This window comes from Abramis brama, assembly GCF_963993115.1.
Source record: "Abramis brama genome assembly, chromosome: 24".
Lineage (NCBI taxonomy): Eukaryota > Metazoa > Chordata > Actinopteri > Cypriniformes > Leuciscidae > Abramis > Abramis brama.
In genome coordinates, this window is record NC_139986.1 from 24,168,437 (window position 1) to 24,183,941 (window position 15,505).

General features: G+C 36.1%; 1 protein-coding gene across 1 annotated transcript; it reads left to right on the plus strand.

Annotated features, from left to right (window-relative positions):
• The first annotated feature begins 2,175 nt into the window (after positions 1-2,175).
• rmc1 (regulator of MON1-CCZ1) lies at positions 2,176-13,785 on the plus strand. Its single transcript, XM_084103498.1, has 20 exons — positions 2,176-2,778; positions 3,265-3,341; positions 3,739-3,823; positions 3,919-3,975; positions 4,599-4,685; positions 4,781-4,921; positions 5,802-5,905; positions 6,007-6,096; positions 6,214-6,319; positions 7,323-7,431; positions 7,581-7,625; positions 7,709-7,762; positions 7,841-7,969; positions 10,226-10,332; positions 10,421-10,540; positions 10,685-10,762; positions 11,906-12,010; positions 12,130-12,198; positions 13,027-13,252; positions 13,356-13,785. Exons 1-20 carry the CDS (start codon positions 2,680-2,682, stop codon positions 13,433-13,435), a joined length of 1,968 nt encoding a protein of 655 aa, XP_083959624.1. The 5' UTR covers positions 2,176-2,679; the 3' UTR covers positions 13,436-13,785.
• Positions 13,786-15,505: the final 1,720 nt, after the last annotated feature.

Genomic DNA, 15,505 nt, shown 5'->3' on the forward strand with positions numbered 1-15,505 from the left:
TGTTCACAGTCTTTTTCCATCATTTGTAGTAGCCTATTCACAAACTGTTTGCTCAAGCGTAGCGTTTTCTCGGAGTTCACTGTGTATCCTGCTCCCTGAATCGTGTAGTTCAATTTTCCATATTTATTGTATGTCATTATGTATATAAGTATAAGTATTTGCTTTCTACCATGCACAAATAAAAATGTCACTGAACTTTTGCTGTGTAATTGTAACAAAAAACACACCAAACCAACAATTACTAAAAACACACACAAAAACTGATTTTGCACAGCACTGCACTAGTTTCTCTAATGTTGTTGGAAGATTTGTTTCTGTGCCGATTGTTATGAATATGAATTGCAAAATAAACGCTGATGGGGTATTCGATAAACTGTACACTATTGCTAAGAAAACATTTCTATTTTATTGAATTTCTTCTTCTATGACATTAAGATTAAGGCCTGGTTTCACAAAAATAGGCTTAGATTAAGCCAGAATTAGGCCTTAGTTTAATTAGGACATTGTTTTTAAAAATGTTTTTTTTTTCTATAAATTTTTTTTTTTCTTTTTTTTCTATTACTTCTATGGAAGTAAATGGTGCCCCACAACTGTTTGGTAACCCATATTCTTCAAAATATTCAAAATATCTTCTTTTGTGTTCAACAGAGGAAAGAAACTGATACAGGTTTGGAACAACCTGAGGGTGAGTAAATGATGACAGTAAATGATGACAGAAATGTCTTTTTTGTGTGTTTTTATCAATGTTAACAACTATACTATTCTCTCATCTATGGATCAGAAGGGGTTGCTAAACGTAGGATTGGCTGTTAAGATGACTTGTTTGGAGAGGGAGACTCGACTGAATCTGGTAGACTTATGCAGCAAATAAGTAAGTAAGCCATCCATAGTCTCTCGCAGAACCCATTTCTCCTCTTGTCATTTGTATGTTTCTCTAAAGTGAGGAAAGAGAAAAAGAAAATTTAACAAAAATAACGTGCATTATTCTGTCAGATGCATATTTGTATTGTTTTAAATTCACCCAAAGATGGCTCTTCAGTAACAGGCACTTCATTTGGCAAAGTGTAGGCCAACATACACTCTGGGAAGCCATTCGATTGGATAAGTTCTCATTACCCCATATTAGGGGTGTAACAATATATCGTGTCACAATATATCGCAATACAAAACTGCAACAATATGTATCGTGGATAGTGACAATATGTATTGTGTATATAGGAAAAAATTCAAGTTTACAGATTTTAGTTTCAGTACTACATTAAACTACTATATATAATGTTAAATATAATGTATAATAATGCAATGGGGGAATATTTGTGGGTCTTGATAATGCCAAATTATGATGTTACCAGTAAAAAGTGGCCTACATTATTTTAAATATATCTAGTCAGTGAAAGAGTGCAAGAATATTCGTCTAAAATAAATCTGTTTTCAGCTTCAGAATCATGAATATTGTTATTCTGTTGTCACAATTTCATTTACACCCACAATGTAATACCAAATTTAGCATTTTAAGCAACAGTACATTTTTTGTTAACCTTTTATCATATGTCTTGGAGTATCGCAATAATAACGTGTATCGTGAGTTCAGTATCGTGATATGTATCGAATCGTGACATGAGGGTATCGTTACACCCCTACCCCATATCTTGTCTGTAGCCTAAATATTGATAATTTCCAGAGAGCTTGTTCTATTAGCCTGCTTGCCTTCTTTCTCATCTATGTCCTCAGAGAGGAACGAAGAGGTTTTGGATATGTTGTCCGGTGTAGAGCTGATAGAGACGGACTGGAAACCTGCAGAATGATGATGATGATGATAGATGAGGAACGATGGATCGGGATCCACACACACACACACTATGTATTTAGCCCATACAAATAAGTCAAGTATATACTTTTTATACAATACAGTAGCCTATATACAATTTTCTGGGTGTTGTGGGACTCCCTTATCACAGTGGGCCCTGGTCAATGCTGTGTATCACAGTCTCGAATTGAATCTCAATCTCACCCTCACCTGCTGAGATGTTGTCCTCTAGAGAAACCTTCATGCTACCCTGAGCAAGTGGGCTCAGTGATTTCGTCTTATTGACTGTTTTACCTATACTGTCCATTAGGGTGTTATTATGTCTGGCGTAAAGCTGTCAAATATGAACACTCGCTTTCTCTCTCACTAATATGAAACTAGATTGACACTCGGATCTCTCCCGCGCGCACCCTCTGTAGATTCGCGTCTTTCACTCAGGTGATTCGATTATCTGATCAACTGAGAGTTTGCCGGTGTGCGCTTTACAATTATTAAACTATTAAAGTTGTCGCTGTCGTGATAAGTCCATGAAACGAAGAGCAGAGTGCATTTTTTAAAAGTTGAGCCGTTGAATTTGCTTAGCCTACATAAAAAGATACTAAATAAATATGGTTGTACTGTATGATAAAACGCCAAATAGGATTACGGCTCTGACAAATACATGAAACTTTGAAATAAAAAAATAAAAAAGCGTGTTATACTGTCTTATAAGTTTTACACAAGAGCAATTGAATTTACATATGACGTCACATGGCCGCTTGCTCGTCACATGACTGCCTCACGCTTGACGGACGCGGAAGTGGAAACACTAGCTAAAGTAAAAACACAACGCTGCGGATTAATAACTAATAAAGGACTCTTTATTAAACGATATGAGTGACGAATATTATCTAGAGCTCAGTGAAAACCCCGTGCAGTTTGAGAACGCGTCGAGCGTCAACAATGTGTTTTTTGACGAGGCGAATAAACAGGTGAGAAGTGTTTGAAGTGTAATAATTACATGCCAATATAAAGAGATATCAATGCTGTGTCGATAGGCAGCTTTCCTATGTTTTCCTTTGCAGTGTTCATCATATTCAGTGCACGTAGATTAACTAATAAATAAGTGGATTAGCCTTTTTAGTTTATGAATATACAAATATTTAGATTGATGTTAACTCTTTCACTGTAACTGTATTATGTGCAATAACTTTGTCATGTATTGTAGTCATCACCAGGTTTATTGTTTTATAAGTTGATAATACCATAGTCTTTTGTATATACTTTGGTATTTGATATAATTATATTCATGTATAAAAGTATTTACAATATGCTTCAATTAATATGGTACTTCCATGGAACACATTTACAAAAAACATTTTGGTATCAGGGTAAATGATCACATATGTGTATGTTAGTTATCTGTCATGATGAGTTATGCTTAATGAGTATAATAGTGCATGTTTGATGTGATGTAGGTGTTTGCTGTACGGTCTGGTGGGGCCACAGGTGTTGTGGTTAAAGGACCAGATGACAAGAGCTCAGTGGCTTTCAGGTAAGTCAACTAGACTCTTCATTTTTCTATATTCTCATTTGCATGATTTTTTTTGTTGTTGTTGTTGTTGTTGTTGTTTTTTTACTATTATTAAGTATAGTAATTGTTAATATTTGAATTAGCTGTTATTTTTATTTAGTTAAATTTTAATATTACTTTAATTTTTATTATTTCTTTATAGCTTTAATTAATTTTTATTTCAGTTTTAATAATTTAATGCTTAAACTGAAATTTATATCAGTTGTCAAGCAACATTTCTAATTTTCATTTAAGTTTTTCCTCTAATATTTATATTTTATTTTATATCAGCTTTATTTTAGTTACTGAAAACTATTTTTAATAGTTTTAGTTAACTATAGCAACACTAGAAATGATCCTTAAATTGTGTGTTTGACAGAATGGATGACAAAGGAGAGGTGAAGTGCATCAAATTCTCATTGGGGAACAAAATCTTAGCTGTGCAGCGCACTATAAAATCAGTTGTGAGTATCATTCATTGGTGGTTACTGTCGCAATAAGTGCATCTATTGTTTGCAGGTTCCCTTTCACATAATTTCTTTCTTTCCTTTTTTTTTAGGATTTCATAAACTTTATTCCTGACTATCCTCACTTGGAATTCTCCCATGAGTGCAAGGTATATCCTTAAACAAAGAAAGACTGATGTTAACAAGTGCTGTTTTCATTTGCTTTCTTTACTTATATATATATATATTTATTTATGTATATACAGTACCGTTCAAAAGTTTGGGATCATTGTTTAAAAAAAAAGAAGAAATTAATACTTTTTTTCAGCAAGGATGCATTAAATTGATCAAAAGTGCCATTTTTAATGTTACGAAATATTTCTATTTAAAAAAAATACTGTCCTTTTGAACTTTCTATTCATCAAAGAATCCTGAAAAAAAGTATCATGATTTCAGCAAAAAATATTAAGCAGCACATTGTTTTCAACGTTGATAGTAATATGAAATGTTTCTTGAGCTCCAAATCAGCATATTAGAATGATTTCTGAATGATCAGAATTCAGCTTGGCATCACAGCAATAAATTACATTTTAAAAGTTAAATTTTAAATAATTGTAATAATTATTTTATTATTAAGTAATTTAATTGAATAATGTTAAATTGTTCAAATATTTCACAAAATAACAGTTTTTACTGTTGTTTTGATCAAATAAATGCAGCCTTCTAACCGGCACCGACCAGACATTTTGAATACATAATACATATTTTTGCTATTTTCATTTACCATCCTCAGACAAAGAATGCCAGTATTCTCGGGTTTTGTTGGACCAACTGGAATGAGATTGTATTCGTCACTGACCAGGGAATAGAATTCTATCAGGTGAGGTGACGCCGTACATCACATCAGTAAATTATCTGAAGTAATTTTTTTAAACAAATTAAGTCATACAGAATCCCTGTTTTTCCTCTGTTCAGGTGCTGCCTGATAAACGAACCCTGAAGCTCTTAAAGAGCCAGAGCATCAATGTGAACTGGTACATGTATTGCCCAGAGACGGCCGTTCTTCTCCTTTCCACCACTGTACAGGGCAATGTGCTGCAGCCATTTGCTTTCAAGGTGAGTTTGGTCTCTTTTTGTTTATTGTTATTTTCAAGCATGAACAGTTTTGCATCTGCAGATTTGAACCACAAGAGGGCAACAGTAAAACAGATTGACTTCAGTTGTATCCGAACTGTATAAAGTGTTTCTCAGTAACTTTAGGGCTTTCACACTTGAAATAGTTAACCCTGGGTCATTCTTTGGGTTATCTTCACGTTTCACTTGTTTGTAATTTACCCTGGGTTAACAATTAATCCTGGATATTCATAAGCTGCTGTTTCACACTATAAACTGCTAAACCTTGGGTTAACGTTCTTTTATTTGCGGTGTCATTGATTGGATGAACACACCACACAATCTGTTTATATAAAGGCTCTGCGCATCCTCATGTTATATATTGCTGACTGTACTATCATGTTTAGGGCTTTTCGGACTATAAAGGTAATAATAAAATGTTACCTTCTTCCATTTGTTGAGTTTTCTGTCACTATTTGACCTTTTTCCCCTCAAACACTGAAACGACGTTTATATACAACATCATTCATTCATGTTTCCAAGCATGTGTATATGAGGCATGCGATTGGTTGGCTGTTGCAAAGCATCTAGCTAACATTCTAACACTGCGTTGTTTTACACTGTACAATTTTGCCAATGCAATGCAGTGGCAACAGTGCAAAAATAGTGCTAACCTCACTCCAAAGCAGGGTTTCATAATCCTGGGTAAAAAGCGATGCTTTTAAATTACAAGTGTAACGTTCCTTTACTCGGGGTTAAAAGCAGGGTTTAGAATGGCGATAACCTTGGGTTAAACGCAGTGTGAAAAGCCCCTTTGAGTTTCTGATACTGGATTGTTATATCATAAAACTTGCTTCTCTAATCTTAACATGATTTTCTTTAGAGTGCGACCATGTCAAAGATGTCCAAGTTTGAGATTGAGCTGCCAGCCGTTCCCAAACCAGCCAAGCTCAGCCTCTCTGAACGTGACATCGCTGTGGCCACAATGTGTGTATCAGCACTTGAGCCAACAAATGACATGTTGGATTATGAAATAAAATGCAATAATGCATGAATCCCAGTAGTCACACTCTTTCTCTCAACTGTAGTTATGATCAGCTGTATGTGATGTACCTGAAGCATCACTCCAGAACCACTAACAGTCCTGGAGCAGAGGTGGTCCTCTATCATCTGCCCAGGTCACAATGAGCTAAACAATATTACTGGCCTTAACATTCTTTCTTTTTTCCCATGTTCAGATCTGTATTTAAGCATTTTTGTTTTTCTAACCTGTTCCTGCTTTGTTTTAATTGTAGAGAAGGCACCTGTAAGAAGACTCATGTGCTCAAACTAAACACCACGGGCAAGTTTGCACTGAACGTGGTGGATAATCTAGTTGTGGTGCACCATCAGAGCTCACAGGTGAGCTCAATCTTTAATCACATGATATTAAAGTGCCCCATTATAACTGTTTGTGAATGTAAAGGGTCTGCAAAGTTATAAAGATTAAAGTGCAGATAAATGGAGTTATTATCTCCCAAAAGAAAGAACTGATTCTGAACTGCTTGAAACGAGTCGTCGGTAATTCTAGTCTTACTTACTGTATGAACCAATGCAGGTTTGTAACAAATTTGCATAATGCCAGCGTATGGTCTTCATTGGCTGCCTGTGAACAATGTCCACTTTGACCCTCAAACACTGTAGTTGTAACTGAGACTAGAAGAGTTTAGTTCGTGTTATCAATATGTCAAGAAGACGTAGTATTCAGCGCTGCGAAAGCAAATCCACTTTGAATGCAGTTCCAAAGGATGAGGACTCAGGCTTAAATTGAAACTGTAAAACCGACGCCATCTTTACTGTTTGTATCATTGTGTATCAAGTGCTGAGAGAGATCCAGAGCTGAAATTCAGAAATGCTAATAGGCGTTTAGATAAGGAAACTTGCTATAAGCGGTCGACCAATCACAACAGACTGTGCCATCTGACCAATCAGAGCAGAGTAGGCTCTTGGAAAGGAGGGGTTTAAAGAGACCGAATTCAGACACTGTGAGAAAACAGGTAATGCTGCAGTGTATATTATGAGAAAATTGAAGTGTTTTTACCTTGGATGCATGTGAACCTATTGTAGGAGACTCCAAAACAAAATTAGGAACCTTTAAAATAACATAATAGGGGCACTTTAACCCATTATACTGTACATAGTGAACTTGTCACTAACAATGTGCTTTGCTTTGCAAATCCTCTGGTATTCAACCAATACAAATAAGTAAAAAATCTCTAATATCTGCCAAGATTGTAATAATGTATTGTGTTTCCCTAATAAATATGTAAAAGTACTACATAACCTTATTAGCAAACCTGCATAAAATAAAGAACTGATCTGTTCTGTACCTTGTTTGTAATGCTTGTGTCTTTCTGCATTTCAGACTTCACTCATTTATGATATAAAACTAAGGGAATTAGATGGTAATGTAAATGTGCATCAGCCTGTGCTTCCTGCGCGATCCATCAACCCCTTCAAGATCCCTCTCACAGGTGAGGAGAGTTTTAGCAAGACACTTAATTCATTTTCAAAGCGACACCTCACTTTCAGTGATTAACTATATCACTATTCCAAGCTTTACCTATTTGGTTTCTTCTCTGAAAGTGTAAAGAAGGTAATTTCTCTTTCCACACCCTTATAGGACCTGCGGCCGCTCCAAGTCAGGCCCCTGTGCCCTGCGAACTTTGTATCCTTGCAGACGAACTGTAAACTGAAACTGAAATGCACAATATCATATTTACCTTCTCAAATTTTTCCTTAACATTCAAGATTCATCTTCCTGGAGTGTTTTTCAACCAGATATCATCATCAGTGCTAGCGAAGGTACTTTACTAAACAATGCACAAATCAAATCAAAACTATGTTGTGATTGAGAGTAATGATATGTTCTCTGTGCGTCAGGATATCTGTGGTACCTCCAGGTGAAGCTCCAGCCCACGCTGAATCTCCTGCAGGATAAAGGCAAACTCATGGACTTCCTGTTGCGGAGGCGAGACTGCAAAATGGTCATCTTGTCTGTATGCTCACAAAGTAAGCATCAGACCACTGTAGTAAAAATACCTTATAATAGTTATTTAAGAATAAGTTATTTTAAAGTGCCCTTATTATGCTGTTTTAAAGGTTCCTAATTATCTTTTGGAGATCTCCTAATAGGAATAATTATTTTCTCTTAATATACATTGCAGCATCACCTCTTTTCTCAGTGTCTGAAACGGTTCAATAAAGGATTCAGTCTCTCTAAACGCTTCCTTTCCACGAGCCTACTCTGCTCTGATTGGTCAGATGGCACAGTCTGTTGTGATTGGTCTACTCTGCTCTGATTGGTTTACTCTACTCTGATTGGTCAGGTGGCCCAGTCTGTTGTGATTGGCCGACCGCTTATAGTACGTGTCAGAAACTAAATGTACTATATCTGAATTTCAGCTCCGGATCTTCCTCAGCACTTGATACACAGTGATAAGAACATGGTGTTGGTTTTACCGTAAGTCTCATTCTTTGGAAGTGCAAAGATTTTCACAGAGCAGAAAACAGCGTCTTCTCGACATGTTGACAACACGAACCAAACTCTTCCAGGCCTCAGCTACAACTACAGTGTTTGAGGGCGTGTCTTTGTTCGCGGACAGCCAATGAAAAACATCAGCTGGCATTATGCAAATTTGCTACAAACCAGGCTTGTGCAAAATTCAGAATTTCAGAATTGGCCTCCATTCAATTAATGAATTGGAATTTGAATTGAATTTACTCCACCCCACAGGACGTTGAATTGAATTTGAATTGGAATGACAGGAAGTGGAATTAAATTCATGGCAATTCAAAGAAATTCCACACAGTCACACAACAGAAAGAATGTGTTGAGTCTCGCATGCATTCAGTGTTAGGAAGGTTACTTTGGATATGTTATTGCTTACTGTTATTAGTTACCCATTATAAATGTGGTTTGGATTACTTTATTTGGATAACTTTATCAATGCAAAGCAATTTCGTTTTAAGTTGATTAGTAACTAATTGAATTAAACATTTTACCTCAGTAATACAACTAAATACAATTACATTAATTTTGTAATTTAATAACAGAAATTTAATTTCACGTAACTATTTACTCCTCAACCCTGCATACATTTTGTTCTAAAATAGATATTGATCAAATTCTTGAAATAAATTACCCCCTCAATGTTGTTTAATTAGTTTTGTCTTTAACATTGCTTTTAATATTCATTGCTGGGGGAAAACATATCCTTTTAATGTAATCTGTACAAGTAGTTCAAACTAATATCATTTATAATGCAATCATATCTGACATATACTGTAAAGCTTCATTGTTAAATACTTCACTTAAAATATGTATATGAATTTCTTTGAATTTTTATTGAATTGCAATTCTGCTTCCTTTAATTCAAATTCGAATTGTAATTCTAGATCCTGTTTTTGACATCAATTCAAATTCAATTCAAATTCAAGAATTGAATTGGAATTAAGGAGTCATTCTCAATTCAATTCTGAATTGTGCACAAGCCTGCTACAAACCTAAGTTGATTTCGCGACAGGGCAGGCCCAGTGACAGTATATGTTAGATAATATTTAAAGGGGTGGTTGATTATGATTTCACTTTTCTAACTTTAGTTAGTGTGTAATGTTGCTGTTTGAGCATAAACAACATCTGCAAAGTTACAATGCTCAAAGTTCAAAGCAAAGGGAGATATTTGCTTTTAAAGAAATCGCTTTTTAAGGACTACAACAAACGGCTGGTAGGGACTACACAACATTCCTCAAGGGTTAGTGACATCACCAACCCTAAAATTTACATAAACCCCGCCCCCTGAACACGATTTATAGATTATCAAGACAGAATAAGCTAATCAATGACTAGAAGATAACTACACATCAGCTTCATAAATTCATCAACTAACCATTCAGAAATGTCCTGTTGCTTCTACATGTTGTCACTTCTCTCCATCATTGTCTGACTCCGGTTTGAACATAAAAGGCTAAAAGGTTTTGAAATTTTTAGCGCATGTCTGTGTGAGGTAAAAGAACACAAGCTCTTAAAGCTCCGCCCTCTGTGCCGGGAGCAGCAGCTCATTTGCATTTAAAGGGACAGACACAAAAACGGTGTGTTTTTGCTCACCCTCAAAAAGTGACAACTTTAACATGCCATATAAACATATCTGTGGGGTATTTTGAGCTAAAACTTCACATACACACTCTGGGGACATCAGAGATTTATTTTACATCTTGTGAAAAGGAGATTATACCACCCCTTTAATAAATTCATGTGTTGGTCTTCAGTGCTTATAGGTGGCGATAAAGGGAACCTTTCTGTGGTGGCTACAGTGTTTGATAAACTCAACCAAGTGTATAAAGAATACCTGGACGCAGAGCAAGCGTACACTGCGGTCAGTATATTCCATGTATGTATGTGTGACTGTGGTGTTCATAGAAAATGTTATTTTTGTAAAAATGGCCTGTTTTTTCTCTCCTCAGGCTATGGAGTCAGGGCCCAGCCGCTCCAGCACTTCTTATAAAAGGCCTGTCCGGACACAGGCAGTGATAGACCAGTCAGACATGTACACACACGTGCTGTCGGACTTCACCGAGAAGAAGGTAAACGCGGATTGTATTTCGTTTCAGAATGCAATTGTGTGCCTTTTTTCCTTAGTTCTGTAGGTCTCAAATGTTTCAGTATAAAGGAAAGCTAATGTTGTTTTATTTCTTGTTCTAATGCTCTAAATTGTCTTCTTTGAACAGGACGTGAAGCATAAATTCATCATCGCCGTTCTCATGGAGTACATTCGCTCCCTTAACCAGTGTCAAATCCCCGTTCAGGTATAAACAACACAATGAGGTCTTTAGGAAATCACTTTTTTACCTAGTAATATCTCATACCTACAAACCAATTCTGAGTACCAGCTATACATCTTGAATGGATCTGTTACATGTAAACATTGCTAAACATTAATCGTTGCTAGTAGTTTCATACAGTATGTTGGTATGTCACTCGGAACCATTCATTTCATTTATAAGCTCTGGTATAACTGTAAGTTGTATCTCCGGTTCACCTTAAACTGACCCTCAGGTGTTTGTTGGATGTTTTGCTAGGCGTTGCAGTTGCTTAGACACATTCTGCCTTGAACTTCTTCAGTAACTGATAATAATCTTTGCTGTGGCCTCCAGCATTACGCTTAACCCTTCAACATCTTTTATATTGGGGGCGTTCCATGCCTTTGAACATAATATGAATGACTATTACTGTCATTTGGAGAAACTTGGAGACACAAACCGCAGGTTCAGCCCCATTGGAACAAATTGGGTTTCGGTGCAATAATTGAACATAGCTTAAGGCTTAACCTTTTTTTATGAGCATTTTAGACTTTATTTGTAGGACAGTGGAGGGAGCAAAAAAGTTGTGGGAGAGAGAGGCTTTACTATTACTAACAGTTTTTGTTCATTAAAATAAAGCTAAAATATAAGTATTAGATGAAAAAACTTAAATGAACATTAGAAAAGTATCAACTAAATAAAACAAGTTGAAGTACTAAAATTACAAAAAAATAAAAAAAATAAAAAGCTAAGTAGAAATTTAACTTAAAAATGACAAAAGCACATTATTAAAACTTAACTTCAAATTTTAAGTGATAATGTAAAAAATAAAAGCTAATACAAAATAAGAAATACTAGTAGTATATAAATAATACTCAAATAAACACTGTTCACTTATGTGAGCAATTTTTATTCAAAATAATATAGTATAATAAGGCTTAGAATTCATATATAAACCTTTTTCAAAGCTTTTAAAATTACTAAGCTTGGTTTCTTTTTATCTATTTGGGTTGGATATGTTTGGATATGCTTAAATTTGCGTTATTTAGAAAAGAATCATAATTGAGTCAAATTGCCTAGTTGTCACAGCAAGTTTTGAGTGTGTCGTGTGTGTAACATACAGTGACTTTCTTTATCTTTCGTTTCCAGCACTATTTGTATGAGCTGGTTATCAAAACTCTGGTCCAGCACAATCTTTTCTACATGCTGCACCAGTTTCTCCAGTATCACGTCCTGAGCGACTCCAAACCACTGGTGAGGTTTCCATGTTCCAAACTCAGTGTCTTAAATTAGTACATTACACTCTATAAGTCTATGTGCTTCAATAATGGCTTCTCATTGATGTTGCTGGCTCACGTTTTCTGCTTTTCTAGGCCTGTCTGCTGCTGTCTCTGGAGAGCACGTATCCTCCTGCTCACCAGCTTTCTCTGGACATGCTCAAGGTACGGAAACCGCTTTATACTCGCATGCATGTTCAGTTTAGATGATTTAAAGTGTAAGTTTCTTTTAGTTTTCCCCCCTCTGTTTGGCCTAAAGCACTGTTCGCGGTCATCCAGTTTGAAATAGAGACCACAAACATGGAGGTTTTCCAGATTTCCGTCACAGTGTTCTCTCCATATTTATGATTCTTTGCAGTCTTTAGCCACTGCCTACAACGCGCTGGGTCCTACGGAGCCCCTAAAAGGACATGGTGAAAAAAAAAAAAAATGAGATGGGAGGAAAATGTACTTAGCAATGCTTTAGCGTTCTCTTGCAAATGTTTTGCGTTCCCACAAGAAACTTTGCAAAATGTTTGCGTTCCCCCAAGAGAGTTTGGGAGAGTTTTACATTGTTTTACAGAGTTTAGAGAGTTGACATTATTTTTACTCCATCTCATATTCTTTTCCACCAGCATGTCCCTTTAGGGGCTCTGTAGGATCCTTCACTGGAAACCAAAAGTAACTCACTCCCACTAAAAGTTTGCTTAGAGTATTTCCTACTAAAGCAAGGCGGTATTAGAGTATCATAGCAGACTGGTGAGCATGGCCTCAGACGGCAACACGCCCAGTGCATTATGGGTGTTGAAGTTTTCCTATCTATTTGGCAAAAGGCAAGTCAACAGCCCGTTTTCTCTGTTTTCTATGGTCAGGTAGCATTGATTTCAATTTTGTTCCACCTTTCTACTTGCATAGACAGCCAAGTATTATTGAAAGCCCATTTTGCCAGCAGTGAATCAAGCTTCATTTTGGCTTTCTCTGAGTGATTGACATGTGTTTTTGTGTGCATCACAGAGGCTGTCCACGGCTAACGATGAGATTGTGGAAGTTCTTCTGTCCAAGCAGCAGGTTTTAGCTGCTCTGCGCTTCATCCGAAGCGTTGGTGGCCACGACAACGTCTCCGCTCGGAAGTTCCTGGACGCTGCACGGCAAACAAACAACACAATGTTGTTCTACACCATCTTCCGCTTCTTCGAGCAGAGGAATATGCGATTACGTGGTAATCCTGGTTTTAACCAAGGTAGGTGGCATTGATGCGTGCTCACGAAATGGGGCTAATCTAGATTAGATCAGAAATATCAGCACATGATTGGAATTCATTTGACATCATTTTCCTGTTCCAGGAGAGCACTGTGAGGAGCACGTTGTCTTCTTTAAGGAAACGTTCGGGGAGAACGCTTTGATGAAACAAGCCACGGCGTGAAGGACCACGGTAACCGCTAAAACGATGGTTTAACCAGAAGGAATCTGTATTCCATTGAGTAGCAAAATGAAAACCATCTATATGAAGCTCATATAAACACTAAAGCGAGTCTAGTGTTAAAAGAGACTTTAAAAAAGAGACGCTTAACTGTCTTTTCTATGCATGTTTGCCATGAAGTACAGATGGGTTTAGGAGGATAACACTGTAACGGATTGGTTTCAATGGAGAGTTACTAAAATCGCCATGTTGCAAGATAATGATCTGTATGTGAAGCTTGATCATGTAAATATTTGAAAAAAAAAAAATGTCTAGCTTTTACAGTATATATAATAAATATATGTTAATAGTGACTCTTTGTTCATTTTATTTGATTTTTGAGATTTTACTGCATGGTCAGTCGATTGTTTTAGGTTTAACATTTTTGCTATGATGATGATGATGATAATCTACGGAAATGATTCAACCCTGCCACCTGCAGATCTTTGGGATTTGTGGGATTTGGATTTGTAATTAGTATCTTATCTGCCCTACCTGTGAGTTGCCATTGCATTCTGTCTACACAGAATTCCTCTGGCAATCATATATTATCAGTGTTTTAATGCACTTAAAATAACTGAATTGAGCCCACATCACAAGACTTCATTATCACATTTCAACACAATTTAATTTAATAACACTGAGATGCAACAAAGTGTCCATACAGATTTAAACCACATGTTGATGTTGCTAAATTTCTAAAACGATTGACATTCACAGGTGCATAATGCAGTAGATCTACACAGATCTCATGAAGATTGAGCTACATGACGTATGCTTACATACTAAAATGATGCAGATGTTTTTGTGGGATCTCGCAGTGGATGCAGGTTTGAAGTTGAATCGCTTTCACAGTCAAACTTGCATTAAGACTTCGGTTTTTGATAGTCCACTTTAGACATTCTACTAACTATAAGTAACTTTGCAACTACATGTCAACTTATTCTATTAACCCTAAAAGTCTCCTACTCTAATTAGAGTTAGTTGATGTAGTTGCAAAGTTACTTCTAGTTAGTAGTAGAATGTCTAAAGTGGACTATCAAAATAAAGTAACAAAAATGTATTCAGCGTTTTCTGAACATTTCCTGCCATTTAAAATGTATTGGGTGTTTGCAACAAATTGTAAGTAAAGCTTAATTCAATATTGATGGGACCCTGCAGAGTTAAAATATCATAATGGCCTGTTTTTCCCCTGAAATGTAAAAGTAGATTGTCAGATAAGTGCACACTTGTGAGAATGTGTCTCAGGGGACAGAAAACAAGCAGTCTGATTTGTTAACTCAGCTGTTTAAAGCAGAATGAAAAACATCAAAAAGCCTTTTAGTCCTTCAGCATTTCTTTCAATTAACATAGTGTTTTTCTCTAAGGCCCGGTTGTTAAATTATTAAAACCAAATGTAGATGGTCAACTGAAAAATTAATTTGAGAGTGCATTAAGTACAGTCCAGGGTTCAAGGGTCCTTAATTGAGAGGGTAGCATTTATGTACATATGCATCGTGTCTGTGAATTTTACTTGTAGACATAATTACATATTTCTTAACTGTTTAAAGCGTATGTTATATTTACAAGCTTTTCTGTTGTTACCCAGACAGTTCTGGTACATCAGAGGGATTTTCACACTGTGCTTGAATATTTCAAACAATTATGAATATTTGTATTGTTTCAGAAGTCAACATGACGGCCAAATTCACACTATTCATTCCTCGCATTATTGTGCACAAAGCATTTGTGCAGTTTATTCTAAATAAAAACATGCCTGTTTTTGTAATATTTCATCAAAATTTGACCAAATTGGCTCTGCCTCTAAAAAACTTTACTTTTCAGCCGACATCTGACTAACCTTTTCCTTTCCAGTCATCAAGAGATCCTCCTTTCCAACCTTCTGACTCAATTCTGGTATGTAACGCCCAATTTTTCACAATCAATAACAGTATAATGAGTTTCTGCCACACATTTTTGCTCGTTTAATACCGTGTTGTTCAAGATTTACACTACCATTCAAAAGTTTGGGGACGGTTAGATTTTTTTTTTTCT